The 13,596-nt window shown below is 35.9% G+C and overlaps 3 protein-coding genes and 1 pseudogene across 3 annotated transcripts; 1 reads left to right on the top strand and 3 right to left on the bottom strand.

Annotated features, from left to right (window-relative positions):
* Positions 1–1,072: 1,072 nt before the first annotated feature.
* Positions 1,073–1,731, bottom strand: LOC111788674. Its single transcript, XM_023669108.1, has one exon. It carries the CDS (start codon positions 1,689–1,691, stop codon positions 1,143–1,145), a length of 549 nt encoding a protein of 182 aa, XP_023524876.1. The 5' UTR covers positions 1,692–1,731; the 3' UTR covers positions 1,073–1,142.
* A 3,025-nt stretch (positions 1,732–4,756) lies between these two features.
* Positions 4,757–6,109, top strand: LOC111788675 (GATA transcription factor 4-like). The gene is made up of 2 exons (XM_023669109.1): positions 4,757–5,146; positions 5,266–6,109. The coding sequence occupies exons 1-2, from the start codon at positions 4,838–4,840 to the stop codon at positions 5,893–5,895; spliced, it is 939 nt and encodes a 312-aa protein (XP_023524877.1). The 5' UTR covers positions 4,757–4,837; the 3' UTR covers positions 5,896–6,109.
* A 1,019-nt stretch (positions 6,110–7,128) lies between these two features.
* On the bottom strand, positions 7,129–7,826 carry LOC111788676 (annotated as a pseudogene).
* A 931-nt stretch (positions 7,827–8,757) lies between these two features.
* Positions 8,758–10,460, bottom strand: LOC111788677. The gene is made up of 2 exons (XM_023669110.1): positions 9,516–10,460; positions 8,758–9,438 (listed from the first exon to the last, which is right to left on the bottom strand). Exons 1-2 carry the CDS (start codon positions 10,052–10,054, stop codon positions 8,886–8,888), a joined length of 1,092 nt encoding a protein of 363 aa, XP_023524878.1. The 5' UTR covers positions 10,055–10,460; the 3' UTR covers positions 8,758–8,885.
* Positions 10,461–13,596: the final 3,136 nt, after the last annotated feature.

Raw genomic sequence — 13,596 nt, forward strand, 5'->3', positions numbered from 1 at the left:
TTTTGGTTTTGTGTACCAAACTACTTCCCATTATGAAAAATGATTATGAACCAACAAACATATACCCAACTCAACATCACTACGAAACTACTTCTTTTATGTTTTATGTTTTTTTTTTTTTTTTTTTTTTTTTTTTTTTTTTTTTTTTTTTTTTTTTTTTTTTTTTTAAGGTTAAAAAATGGGAAAAATTTGCCCTAATTTCTTGCGCCCACCTAATACTTTGCCTAAACTTTTTGGGCTTTTATGGGAGCTGGGTGGTCTTCGGCTTTTGCCCGTTCCCACCTTCCTTTTTTATATGCTAACCTTAAATTACATGCAAAATGAGGCATTATTAACTCCACTTTAATTTAGGCCCTAAAGTTCACACCTTTGTCTTTAGCTTCAACCATACCTATTAATAATACAACGTGTAATCTATGCTTTCATTATATTCCATTATTATAATCAAACACACTAATTCATCCTAATAACTTCACATCCTTATAAAAAATGTTTTGTTCACTTTCATAACCGAGGTGGAATCTTATACAAGCCATATTTTTCAAGGTGGTGGCATGGATTCACTTTAATACACGGCGGAAGCTGAATTTGGAGGATTGATAGCGGCTATGGAGAAGCTTCAATTTTGTTGTTTATTGGAGTTTGGATTATGGCATCTATTGACGATAATGATTGCTGTTTATTGGAGTTTGGATTATGGCATCTATTGACGATAATGATTGCTTCAGCTAAGATTTTGTTAATGATGAAAAACATAAGTGGGACTTGTTTCTCATTCTCAACATGGTATCAGAACATCTATCTTTCAATCCCATTTCAGCTTCTCCTTCTTAACATAATAGTAGAACAGGAAAAGAGGAATAACATAAGAAAAGTAACAGAGATCAGAACAGAGGACAATTCCTCTTCGGCTTCTCGTTCTTAATCGATTTGACCCCTTTTTACCGTCTTAAAAGTTTGGAGTTCTAGAATTTCTTTGAATTAATTTTATTATTATTATTATTGTTATAAGTATTTAAAAAGAAAGNAAAAAAAAAAAAAAAAAAAAAAAAAAAAAAAAAAAAGTGGAGGCACAAAGCACAATACGTACAAAGATTAGACAAAACTTAGCACCCTTAATTTTCATCTTCAAAACTTCCCTTTTACTCCCCCATCTTCTGTAACCGAAGCTTCTTATAAAACCGGTTTATAAATTCCTCCGCCGCTTTATCCACGTGGCTGTCCTCCACGGCAGCTCCCGCAACCGGACACGGCGAGTCAGTAACTCTCAGCTGCCTCACCACCATCGGGCTTCGCCCAAACTCGGGTACCGCTGGGGACGCCATGTCATTGTTCAGAACTTCCAAAACAGTCTTGAAAGCATTCATCGCGGCCACGTCATCGTCCAGCGTGTTGGGTGTCTGAGTACACGTGAAGAAATGACGGCGTTTGTTAAAGTAATGGAAGCTGGGAAAAGCAGGGCTGTTGCGGCAGCTAAATTCGTAGTGACCGGCGGTGCCATCGGGGTGGTGGTTACGGCGAAAAGGGGCGAGGGAGAAGGCAGAGGCGGCACCATCTTGGTGGTGGAACATGAGATTCGCGATGGCTTTGCCGGTGATTTTGCGACGTTTGGACATGAGATTTGTGAGGTCGCCCATAAGCTTGCTCTTACAAATTCCTTTCCTCAGCATGTAATAAGCTATACGGACCATATTCAAAATTCTCTTCGAAATCACTTGTAGATTTTGATCCATTTTTCTCGACAATTCTGTAAGAAGAGAATTGAGAGTTTTAGAGACAAAAAATGAGAAGGGATTTGGTTTTGATCGAGAATTGGAAGGGTATATAAAAGGGTTCATTGAATATTAAATTTTAAAATATATATTATATAATATGTTAATGCGTTTCTCCCTTAAAATAAATATCTTTTCTTTCTTTTCTTTCTCGTCACACCTACCCAAATTTTAATTATATATATAATACACGAGTAGAAACTATGTCATAATTCAATCGAAGAGGTTGTGCGATCTCACATCTATTAATGGACTAGACTTAAAAAGGAGAGTCGAGGAGGGCCCATAGGTATATAGATGGAATAAAAGGGCCTCGAGGTAGGGGTGAATGGGTGGTATGGGCTGGGCTTCATTATCACGTAATACTAAAATTTGGTTGTTAAAGATGGAAGGAAGGCAATCAAAATGAGAGGTGAGAGAGCCCAGACATTGGATGTTCACAAGTCCTGTGTAGACTCAATTGGTAGGGCCCCTCGCGAAGTGGGTGTGTTGTGTTGGCATGTGGCTCGTCTGATGCCAATATCTCTGTATTCACTGCAAGAACTGACGGTGGTTGGGACACCTCTAGTATGGATGATGAAGCTCACCCAGTAGGAGTCAGGTCTGTTTCATGGGCTCCATCTACTGCACCAGGTGCCCTTGTCTGCTCCGCATTACTCCACCCCCTTCACAACCTTTGCTCAGGTGGTTGTGACAATACGGTGAAGCTTTGGAAGCTCCATCATGGAACCAGCCTTCACACATTTTCAGTATACTTCACATAATTTCCCCCCCACCTCAACCAAAGGGAGAGCGGTGGATCATAAATTCACCCCCAATATATATATATCTTAATTATTTTGAAGTTAATTTTTATAAACCATAATAATATTTAATAGGTTTAAATGTCCAGTTTTAGAGAATTTTAATTTTTGAAAAAGAGAGGATTTATATGATTATAGTTTGGAGGAAAATAAAGAAGAAGGTGCTTTGGAAATGGGGTGGATGGGATGGATTCTGCACGTGCCTTGCATGACATAGACAATGCACGTGTGAGGGAGCATCCAAGAAAGTTAATTCCAAATTGGCCCCTACTATAGATTCCTNATAAAGAAGAAGGTGCTTTGGAAATGGGGTGGATGGGATGGATTCTGCACGTGCCTTGCATGACATAGACAATGCACGTGTGAGGGAGCATCCAAGAAAGTTAATTCCAAATTGGCCCCTACTATAGATTCCTGAGCTCTTTGTGAAACCACCCCCTTCAAAGTTGACAATGACCCAAACAAAATGCAATTTTATTTATATTTAATTATATATTATTCATTTTTCNCTCTATATTTCCACATCAGCCACTCGTTTTTATCTTATCTTAAACCCTATTTCCCTATTTGCCCTTCTCCCCTATAAAGTCCACAATTTTAAAAAGTCTAATCTAAATACATTTTTCATCTTAATCTAATCAAACTTAACCAAATATTCAATTACTTTAATTATACATTTATTTCCTAAACTAGTTTTAACCATTTATTTTTTATCATAATTATTAATTTTATAGGTCGCTCGTTTTTTTAAATAGGTCTTCTTTCAAATTTCAAGTACATATACTTTTTTAAATAATACATTTTTATTTTTGTTTAATTATTATTTTATAATTCTACTCTTTTTTTTATATATTTTTTTCTTTACCAAACTTGAACATAGTTGTTAAGAAATATTTTATAATAATGTTATACTGTGGTTTAAAATTTAAAATAATCTCAACACCCTTCTTTCAACCCCTTCTTACAAGTTTGGTTCCTACTCTTAAGGATATGTATGGAGTCTCTGTAACTTTAGGTGGGTTATCTTTCTCATGCTTATCTTATATTCAAATGTAATGTCATTTTTTTATTGTGTCAGACTTACCAACATACAATCTCAATATTTTTCTCTACATAAATTTAAATTAAAACTACTCATTTTATATTTTGAATTTGAGAAACATCTTAAAAATTAACAAGAATCTAAAATAGACATTTTAACAAAAATAAAGCTGCACAATCTATAAGAGAGATTATATACATTGTGTTGAAAAAAGAGATCGTTGCACATGTCGTTATAAATTGTCCGGATTTATAACCCTTTTTCTCTTGTTATACGTATCCATCACATTTTTACAAAATCAACTAATGTAAAAATGATGAATCCAAAGTAGGGGGACATAAATTGGAAATTTAAAAAATTAAGAATAAAATAAAAACAATCATGGAGTAGAAAGTGGGTTGGTAAGTAAAATTGGGTTAAATTGAAATGTTGATTTACTCTAATATATTTACAGAACTTACAAAATTACATACTAATTTAGCATTATCCTTACTCTTTAAACCAATAGAAGGCGTTAAATTTTACAAAGTTGAGCTGTAAGCGTCGTGCTTAAACGTGGGTTTAGGAATATAATTAGAGGTTAAAGATGGTGATGATTGGGCAACACCCAAGCAATAATATAATTATATTCATTTAAATTAGAATCAGAAATATTAAAAATATTAAAAATCACTTATCCCAATAAAATAAAATTATTAGGTGCAGAGGAATCGTCCGTAAAAATTTGGACATTATTGGAGTTATAAGTCACTTCGACATAATCTGCAGGGTTGATTCTTTACGGTTTATTTATTTATTTCAATTTTCATACCTCTTCTTAATTATTCCATTTATCAAATTTATCAAATTACGTAAAAATAATATCATTGGTTCCTCTTTTTTTTTTTCTTAATTATGATTTAATTTGTTAAACCCTTATTTTAAATTATATTTATATATTAAAAAGAAAATAGAGGATATGTAAGTAAGTAGTAGTGCCCGTGGCCTAGAATTAGATACCCCCAAAACGAAAAATAATACAAATTAAGTTAATAATAACTTTACAGAACCTTCATGTCACATGCCCTTTATTAAATTCATATTTATCTGCATGCATAAAAGATGCCCCCAACTTTTCGTATTTGCACTTACGCCCCTCCTCCGCCTTCTCATAAACCCCTCATTTCACTCCTCTCTCCTGCAACTCTAATTACTCTTCTCTCCAACTCTGCTCTGCTTCAATGGAGGTGCCGGGGTATCTCCTTGGTGGCTTCTACGGCGCTGGAGCCTCTCAATTTTCGCCCGAGAAGCACCATTCCACTACTGACCATTTTGCTGTCGATGAATATCTACTCGACTTCTCCAATGACGATGTGGCAATGACTAGCGGATTCTTTGATAACGTCGCCAGAAATTGCAGTGATTCGTCGACGGTCACTGCGATTGACAGCTGCAATTCATCAATTTCTAGCGGCGATAATCAGGCGTTGGGGAATTTTGGCTCTGCGAGCTTCGGTGAAGCTCAATTCTCCACCGAACTCTGTATTCCGGTATTTCAATATTTTGGTTGGAGTTGAATTTGTTACTCGTTAGTTTGATTGTTAAATTAGAAGAGAAATTTGTGATTATAATTTTGTTTTTTTGTTTTTTTTTTTTTCTTCCCCTTTAGCGCGACGATTTGGCGGAACTCGAATGGCTTTCGAATTTCGTTGAGGATTCATTTTCGACAGAGGAGATTGAGAAGGATTTTCCACCTATTCCGTTCCTCACCGGTACGGCGGCGCATCCAGAAACGCCGTCGTCCTCCGGCACCACGGCGTTTGGTTATGGAAGTGCAAAAACGACTTCATTTTTCGAACACGAAGCTCTCCCCGGCAAGGCTCGAAGCAAGCGGTCACGCGGTTCGCCTTGCGACTGGTCCACGCGCCTTCTCCAGGCGGGGGGTCCAGTGAAGTCGGAAACGACGTCGCCGTCTGGGAGGAAATGCCTGCATTGCGCGGCGGAGAAGACGCCGCAGTGGCGGACTGGGCCAACTGGGCCGAAAACTCTGTGTAACGCTTGCGGGGTTCGGTACAAGTCGGGGCGACTCGTACCTGAATACCGACCCGCTGCGAGCCCGACATTTGTGTCGACGAAGCACTCGAATTCTCACCGGAAAGTGATGGAACTGCGACGGCAGAAGGAGGTTCAACAGCAAGAGCAGTTTTTAAGTCAAGGTTCGATATTGGGCAGATCCAACGGTTGTGATGAGTATTTGGTCCACCGTCCTAACGGCGGTGATTTCAGGCACATGCTGTAGTAGATTTTTCCAGTAAAATAAAAGAAAAAAAAAAAAGAAAAGAAAAGAGAGGGAAAAGGAATTAATAGATTCTGTACTTTTTTTTTATTTTATTTACCATGGCACGAGTAAAAAACCTTTGGAGTTGAGGGCGGTGAGAAAGAGGGGACAATGATTATGGTGGGACTGAGTGGATGTACGGACTTTTAAAACTAATTAATTTATTTCAAGCATCTTTCTCTTTTTTCTTTTAATAACATTCATTTCTTTCTACTTCGGTTTCATTTTCATAAGAAATATGAAAATATTTATTGGGTAAATCTTAAATTGAGTTATTAAGATTAGAACCCCAATTTAAAAACCAAATAAATGCAAACAAAAGAAATCCATTTTAATACATATTTGTTTATTTAAAAATAAATGAGATTGCTTAGGCCATATCACATGACACATGTGAGGGATGATAATCAATTAATTAATTAATTATAAAAAAAGAAATGGAGGTACGCTCACATTGAGGAATGTTACTCTTGTCCACCCAATCCTCGACAATGCCTTATCCATGGGTCCTCCTGTTTTTTTTCTTTTAATTATATATTTACACCATATTATTTACTTCAATTACTTAACTAAATAATAATAATAATAAAGTGTGCACCTAAGTATACAATATAAGTACATATGATTTTGCATGCATGCACATGATATGTTTATATTCCTATCTCAATGTCTTCATAATATATATATATATATATATATATATATTTGTAATTCCCAACTGAATTTGCTCACGCAATCCAGTCCCCTTAGAAAGGGCTTCGCATTCTTTACCAAAATGGCCCAGCATGGCCAGCATCAATTGGGCCTCATTTGATGACGTGGCTACTATATGATGGCCCAATTCTAAAGTTCCCAACACAATATTAATGATTTTAGGAACCATGTTTCACTGTTGACGATGAATTCAACAAATACAAGTTTAGCCATTTTTTAAATTTCGAATTTTGGATTTTCTCATTAAAATATTGTGTCCTAGTAATGATATCACACAATATATTTTATCATTTTCACATTTTAATTGGGTGAAAAAAAAAAAAGAGAGGCAAATTTGGATAATCCACTTCATATTGACTCGAGACGCTCCAAACTTCATTTAATTTCAAATTTGAAATCTTACTTCACGTAGATTTAGACGCAACCTAATTAGTTGAATTTCAAATTAATTAACTTTTTCATTTATCATCACATCCTGGATTTTTTTTTTTTTCTCTCTTTAATGTGGAAGGTTGACAATTTATTTATTTATTTTTCATTCCCAATCGCCGCCGTCGAAGATGACCGGAATCGTACTCTGATCGGAAAACCCTCCAAAGAAATCAGTTTCCGCCGCTGTGTACGACGGATTCCCCCACCAATCCACTGAGTCAACCAACTCGAATTTGTTCCACGACTCAGCGCTGATTTCCTCTTCAATATTGGGCAATTCCACAATCTCCCCCAATTTCATCCGACCCTTCTTCATCATTGGACGACGAAGTTGAGGGAATCGTAGAATCAAAATGGACCATCGCCGCCGCCTTGGCTGCCGCAGCCTGAATATCTGTGGGCATTAAGGAGACCGGGCGGGGAAGCAAACCGGCGAGTTGAGGGAAATTGAGAATGGGTTTAGCGGAATCGCCTTTGATGCTGAGCAGGGCCACGTCGTGTGCACGTGCTGCCATCTCCGGTGTGGTGAAAGTCCCTAGCCAAATCCGAGATTTCTTCCTGGGCTGACGAATCTCCGACACCCATTTGCCCCAACTTCTCTTCCGTACGCCTCTGTAAATTTGGTGCCTTCGATTTCCCCTTTTGATCTCTGTACTCTGAGACTCTAAATTCGAATTGTTTGGCTCCGCCATTGATGCCGAGAGAAAGAAAAGAATTTTGAGACACAAGAAGAAGAAGCACAAGAAGAAGAAGAAGAGCAGAGTGAGATGTGAGAGTAGTATTATATTATATATAAAAATAAAAATTGGTAGGCTCCTAACAAAGCGACTTCTAACCAACCAAACCTTCTATAATTTGACATTAATTCCTAACGAAAGCCCCAGATGAAGACTTTTTTAGGATTTCCAATCATTTTAACATATATATATTTACGTATTTCTATATCTTTGGACAACAAAAACATCTATGTAGATTAATGTATTAATAATTAATGATTTCTAACTGGTTTTAATTTTTTATTTTTCTATCTTATTTGGATCTTAGCAATTCTATTAAAAAAGTATGGCTTCATTCAATTACTTCATAATTATTATATTTTTAAAGTTATTTGTAGTAATTTTTGTTTCTTTAGATTTATTTTATTTACATGCGTCACGAAATCAAATAACAAAATAATAACATTAATATATTAATATATGAATCAAAGTTATCATTATTTTTTTTTTTTTATTACTTTAACTCAATCTCATTTTCTAAAATCAATTTCTTTCCAATATCGCACTCCACTAAGAATAATAGGACTGAAAATTAATATTTATTTTAAAACCTTATAAGATTTCTTATGTTTTTTTTTTTAAATCAAATATCTCATTGAATAAAAAATATATATATATATATATTCTAATACAAAATAATTGATTACTACATATAGAAAACGTGTCAGATACATTATGTTAACAATTTGTGTATCTTAACAATTTGTAATGATATGAATGTGAGTTTATGAGGTTTAACTAAATTATAGAGACATATTATTAAATCATATTATAGACGTACTATTTGGCTTTATTAGGGATGAATTTGAGACGCTATTAAATCCTAATGTGTTATAACACGAGAATTTATTTGTAACAAACCTTATACGAAAGTGATTAACATTAATGTGCTCAACCAGCAAAAAGAAAATGGTATAATATATAGAAAAAGAGTAGATGAAAGCAAATGAGTTTGTGTTGAGGGAATGATTGAGAGATTGAATAGAAGAAATAAAATTTAAAAAAAGAAAGAAAAAAAAGAAAGGAAGTTTAATTGAGAAAGTAAAGGAAAGCGTTGTAAAGAAGAATTAAGAAGAGAGCAAATAGAGCTTGATGGGGCAATGAAAGAGTGGGGGGGACATGGGAGGGAGAAGAGGTCGGAGCAAAGAGAAAAGCCATTGATATCCCCTTTTCTTCTTTGTATATTGGCCTACCAATCACATGCTTGTACTGCCCCCCACTCCATGCCTGAATCTGGTCTCCCACGGTGACCATAATCGCGGATTCCTCCGGTACAAAACAAACCCAACCTTTCTTCGAGTAAACATGGAATACACAAGAAGAAGAAGACGACGAAGATCCATGGCAGAAATGGAAGCATAAGGCATGAGACATATCAGTTCCCCTTATAAGCATTCTCATCACATCATGTTTCATACACTTTTCCAGTTCGTCGTTCTGTTTCTGCTTGTGCACACACCACACTGATCCCTGCCTCCAACCCACTTCCTTCTCTGCAACTTTCCCGCAATTTTCCAGGAAAATTTTAACAATCTTCTCCCCCATTTTCTCTGTTACTTGTGTCAGTGCTTCCATTTTGTTGCTGCCAAAAGATTTTCAAATGAGATTTGTGGGGTGAATATTAAAATTGATGATCAATAGTAAAGAAACAGAGCTTACCTGAAATCCGAATATCCGAATCCCGAAATGGCCTCCATCTCCTTCCTCAGACCTTCATCTCGGCTCCACACAAATTCTTCACTCACTTCACTCTCATCCTCTCCATCCCAATACTCCTCAAACCCATACCCCTTCTCCGGGGACCTTGTCACCACCGTCTTTTCCTCCCGCGATATCCCAAAAACCCCCACCGCCGCCGCCGACGCAGCCGCCCCAATCAGCTCCATTGGAATCCCATGGTTCCCCAATTGGAAACACCCAATGCTGCCCATTGAATCCAAAATCCTTACAACAGAATCATGATCCGACGATTCAATGGATCGAAAATCAATCCTGGGTGGGGTCTGAATGAATCTCTGTCTCGGGAAAATGTTTTCGGGCAAAACGAGATTGGGGACGCGGAGAGAGTGCTCGAGGAAGTCGGTGAGAACGTCGTCGTTTGTGACGGAGGAGCGACGGCTGGTGTTGATAGGGGAGGGCGGGGGAGCCCGGAAGTCGAAGGGGGTTGCCGCCGTGAGCTCAGGCGACATCATTCCCATCGATGGAAAACAGAAGAAAAACAGGGGAAAATGGGGAATTCGATGAAGAGGGATTTTCCGGTAAGGTTGGATTTATTTTTTGAAGAGATGGAGAAATTAAAAGGGAAAAAAGGAGATGAAGAAGCAATGATGAGTTGCCAAGAAATTGAGGGACATCATGGAAATCATCTTTCTTTTGCAAGGGTCTACTCTGTTTCTTTCTTTTCTCTTTGTTTCAAACTGTGCCTGATTCATCGTCTTCTTCTTTCTCTTTTCCTTTTTGCTTTTGAATCCTTTTTTTACAGATATAATTGTTGTCGATGTGGATCACAGCTGAGACTGTGACGCAATTATGGTGTGGTGGCCATTGCAAACCACACAGCTTTTTCTAATAATTCTACGCCATTTTCATTTTATGTATTAAATCATAATCATCATGTGTTTTCATAATAATTACTATCTTACTCCTTACCCCTTTATTTGAACTATGTTTAGATTATAATACAATATACAAACTTAACCATATACTATTAACTAATAATAATTATAATTAAGTGACAACTGTTGGATGATGAAAGTTACAGGCTAATTTAGGGAATGATCGTGGATTTATAAACAAAGAATACTCTCTCTATTCGTATGAGATCTTTTGGGGAAGCCCAAAGCAAAGCCACAAGCACTTATGGTCAAAGTGGACAATATCATACCATTGTGGAGAATCGTGTTCGTCTATCATGGTATCAAAGCCATGCCCTACACTTAGTTGTGCCAATAGATTAGTAAATCCTCAAATGTCAAATAAAGGATTCTAAAAAGAAAAAGGAGTCGAGCATCAATTAAAGGGAGGCGTACTTTGTTCGAGGGGAAGTGTTGGATGATGAAAGTCCTACATCGGCTAATTTAGGGAATGATCATGAGTACTCTTTCCATTAGTATGAGGCCTTTTGGAAAGACCAAAACAAAGCTGTAAGAATTTATGCTCAAAGTGGACATTATCATACCCTCATGGAGAGTCGTCTATCAACAACACCACTAGCTTTCACTTTTAATTTCTTTAATGTGTATTAGTTGATGTAATGATAATAAAAAAGGGTGGAGGTTGGACTAATAAAGGAATAAAGTTAATTAAAAGAAAAGGCTTCCTCTGATTTGTGTGGGCTTACATATGAATTGGGCTTGGGTGGGTATTAGTCATGGGCTTACATATGAATTGGGCTTAGGTGGGTGGGTATTAGACATGGGCTTGAACATGGGCCTAAAAGTGTATTCATTATGAGGAAAGGCAATAATGGGAATGAGTTATTAGGGGAGGGGTAGGGCTAACGGCGGGGCGCCCAAAGCCAAAGCGTGTGGCGAGCATCGGCTGACGTTGACACCCAATATTAAAGAACACTGTATGAGGTGGGCCCTCTCTGTTTTAAATCCAAAACTAGAGGCCGCGAGTCGACGCGGCTGTTCTTCTACCACCACCACCAACTCTCTTTTTTAGCCGCCCTTCTTGATTTTTTTTTCCCTCAACTCATAATTCAACATCTTTACTATTACTACATTTCATTGCATAAAACTATATAATAAATTTCCATAAAGTTTAATATCATTTTAGACCTAAGTTTAAACTTTACAATACAACCTTGTTATTTTTCTCCTCATTTATTAATTAGAGTCTACCATTAAATTGCATTTATGTCTCCAACCATACAACTAATTGCATGACTTCAGGGATTGCGTGTAAATGCGTGGAGTCTACATCTTCAAAGGTTATTGTTGTAATTACCCACAATAAATTATCTTTTATCTTATCGTTTTCAAAATTACTTACAGGACTTGGTAACACTAAATATATTCCGTATTTGACTTTTCAAATCTTTATGTAAAACTTAGTATCTCTGTCAATCTAAAATCTAAATTTTTATCAATTTAAATATTTTAATAAAATTATTCTTTTATTTATTTATTTTTTAGTTTCGAGTACAAATCTAATTCACGAGTCAAACACTTGTACAAGATTTTATACGTCTGAAATTGACCTAAACTCTCCCTTGTTTTGAAGGGATGATGACAAAAACTTGGCCTTTAGTCATTTGAGTCGATCCAAAATAGGGAAGTGAGTGAAAAAAAGAGGAAAATTTTTGGAGGGCGGACATGGCCAAGAAACATACTTGACAACACTTGGACGTTGTTTTCTAACACTCCTGCTTCTTTTGAATCATAATCATTGCTTACACACCATGTTTTATCATTAAATTATTATATTACAACATCTCACGACCAATTAAAAGAATTTACTTCCAAATTAATTGTTCCAATATAACTCCATAAATGGTATTTTAATAGCAATTTGAACTATGTAAAGCACTAAACTATCATAATTAAAATTGAGTTCAATACTAATCTACCTACCCCTCCTTCCAACTATAAAATTATTATTCCAATCAAATGCTTATTTTCGTAATTCATTGAATTTGTCGGTAATGATATATTCATACACATCAATTTAAGTATAATTCTACTCGTTAAAATTTAATAATAATTTAAAATTGTCATTCCAAGTGTGGTTCATTATTATTTTTTTTATAAATATACTAAAATTAAAAAAAAAAAAAAAAAAGTATTATTATGCAATTGGAATCCAATGAAATTGGGTTGGTGTGTGTGGTGGTGTGGCATGGAAGAAGAGACTTTAGGGATGTGGCGTAGAGAATGGCTACGTGCTCGCCCAACCCACCACCGATGGTAATGCCCATTGTGTTCACCGCCCTACCCCACGCCTCCATTAAGCTTTCTTTGTGGCACTTCAATTGATAATCCAATTCCCCTATGTCTTATCGACAACATAATATCTTGGTATTTAATCAACCAAAGTTTGTAATAATCACCACCATATTTTGTGGACATTTCTTCCGATTTAATTATGAGATAAGGTTTGAGCTTTGGATTTGTTGAAAATTTGATGTTACTATTTTAATTATTTCAATTATATGAGTATATGTGGGACATTTGCATAGTTACAAGAAAAAAAAAATAATTAAAATTTGACAAGTGTGATAGAATTGTGTTTGTCCAATTGATAAGCCATGTAAAAGAAGAAAGTGATTGAGATATTAAAATAATGCAATCATCAATAAAAAAAACTTCCACAATACTCAAACTTAGGGTTCAAACTATATGCCTCAAAAGAGATGTCAAGTAGCATATTCGAGATGATGGTAAAAAAATACATATTTAGAGTTAGGAACGCTCACAAGATGAGTAGAGATGGAAACGAAAAAAGGAGAATATGTTCTTGGTGATTCTTTATCTCATTTGAAGAACCACTCCAATATTTTTTATCTAATTGAAAATTCATGGAAAGTGTGATAGTTTCTTCTGATTGTTTAGCTCATATGAAGAACGACTCACCGCTCCTATATCTAATTAAAAATTCATGGAAAATATAACACCTAAAGTACACAATTAGCACATATTGTCTGTTTTGAGCTTTCCCCTCAAAGTCTACCAAACTTGTCTATCATGGAGAGGTTTCCACTCATAAAAAATGTTTCATTCTCACAATCCACCCATCG

This window comes from Cucurbita pepo, chromosome LG02 (genome assembly GCF_002806865.2).
Source record: "Cucurbita pepo subsp. pepo cultivar mu-cu-16 chromosome LG02, ASM280686v2, whole genome shotgun sequence".
Lineage (NCBI taxonomy): Eukaryota > Viridiplantae > Streptophyta > Magnoliopsida > Cucurbitales > Cucurbitaceae > Cucurbita > Cucurbita pepo.

Coding starts and splice junctions, on each gene's coding strand:
- LOC111788674 (XM_023669108.1), bottom strand. CDS start 1,691: ATGGTCCGTATAGCTTATTACATGCTGAGGAAAGGAATTTGTAAGAGC.
- LOC111788675 (XM_023669109.1), top strand. CDS start 4,838: ATGGAGGTGCCGGGGTATCTCCTTGGTGGCTTCTACGGCGCTGGAGCC. Junction 5,147..5,265: donor CCACCGAACTCTGTATTCCG/GTATTTCAATAT, acceptor CTTCCCCTTTAG/CGCGACGATTTGGCGGAACT.
- LOC111788677 (XM_023669110.1), bottom strand. CDS start 10,054: ATGGGAATGATGTCGCCTGAGCTCACGGCGGCAACCCCCTTCGACTTC. Junction 9,439..9,515: donor TTCGGATATTCGGATTTCAG/GTAAGCTCTGTT, acceptor ATCTTTTGGCAG/CAACAAAATGGAAGCACTGA.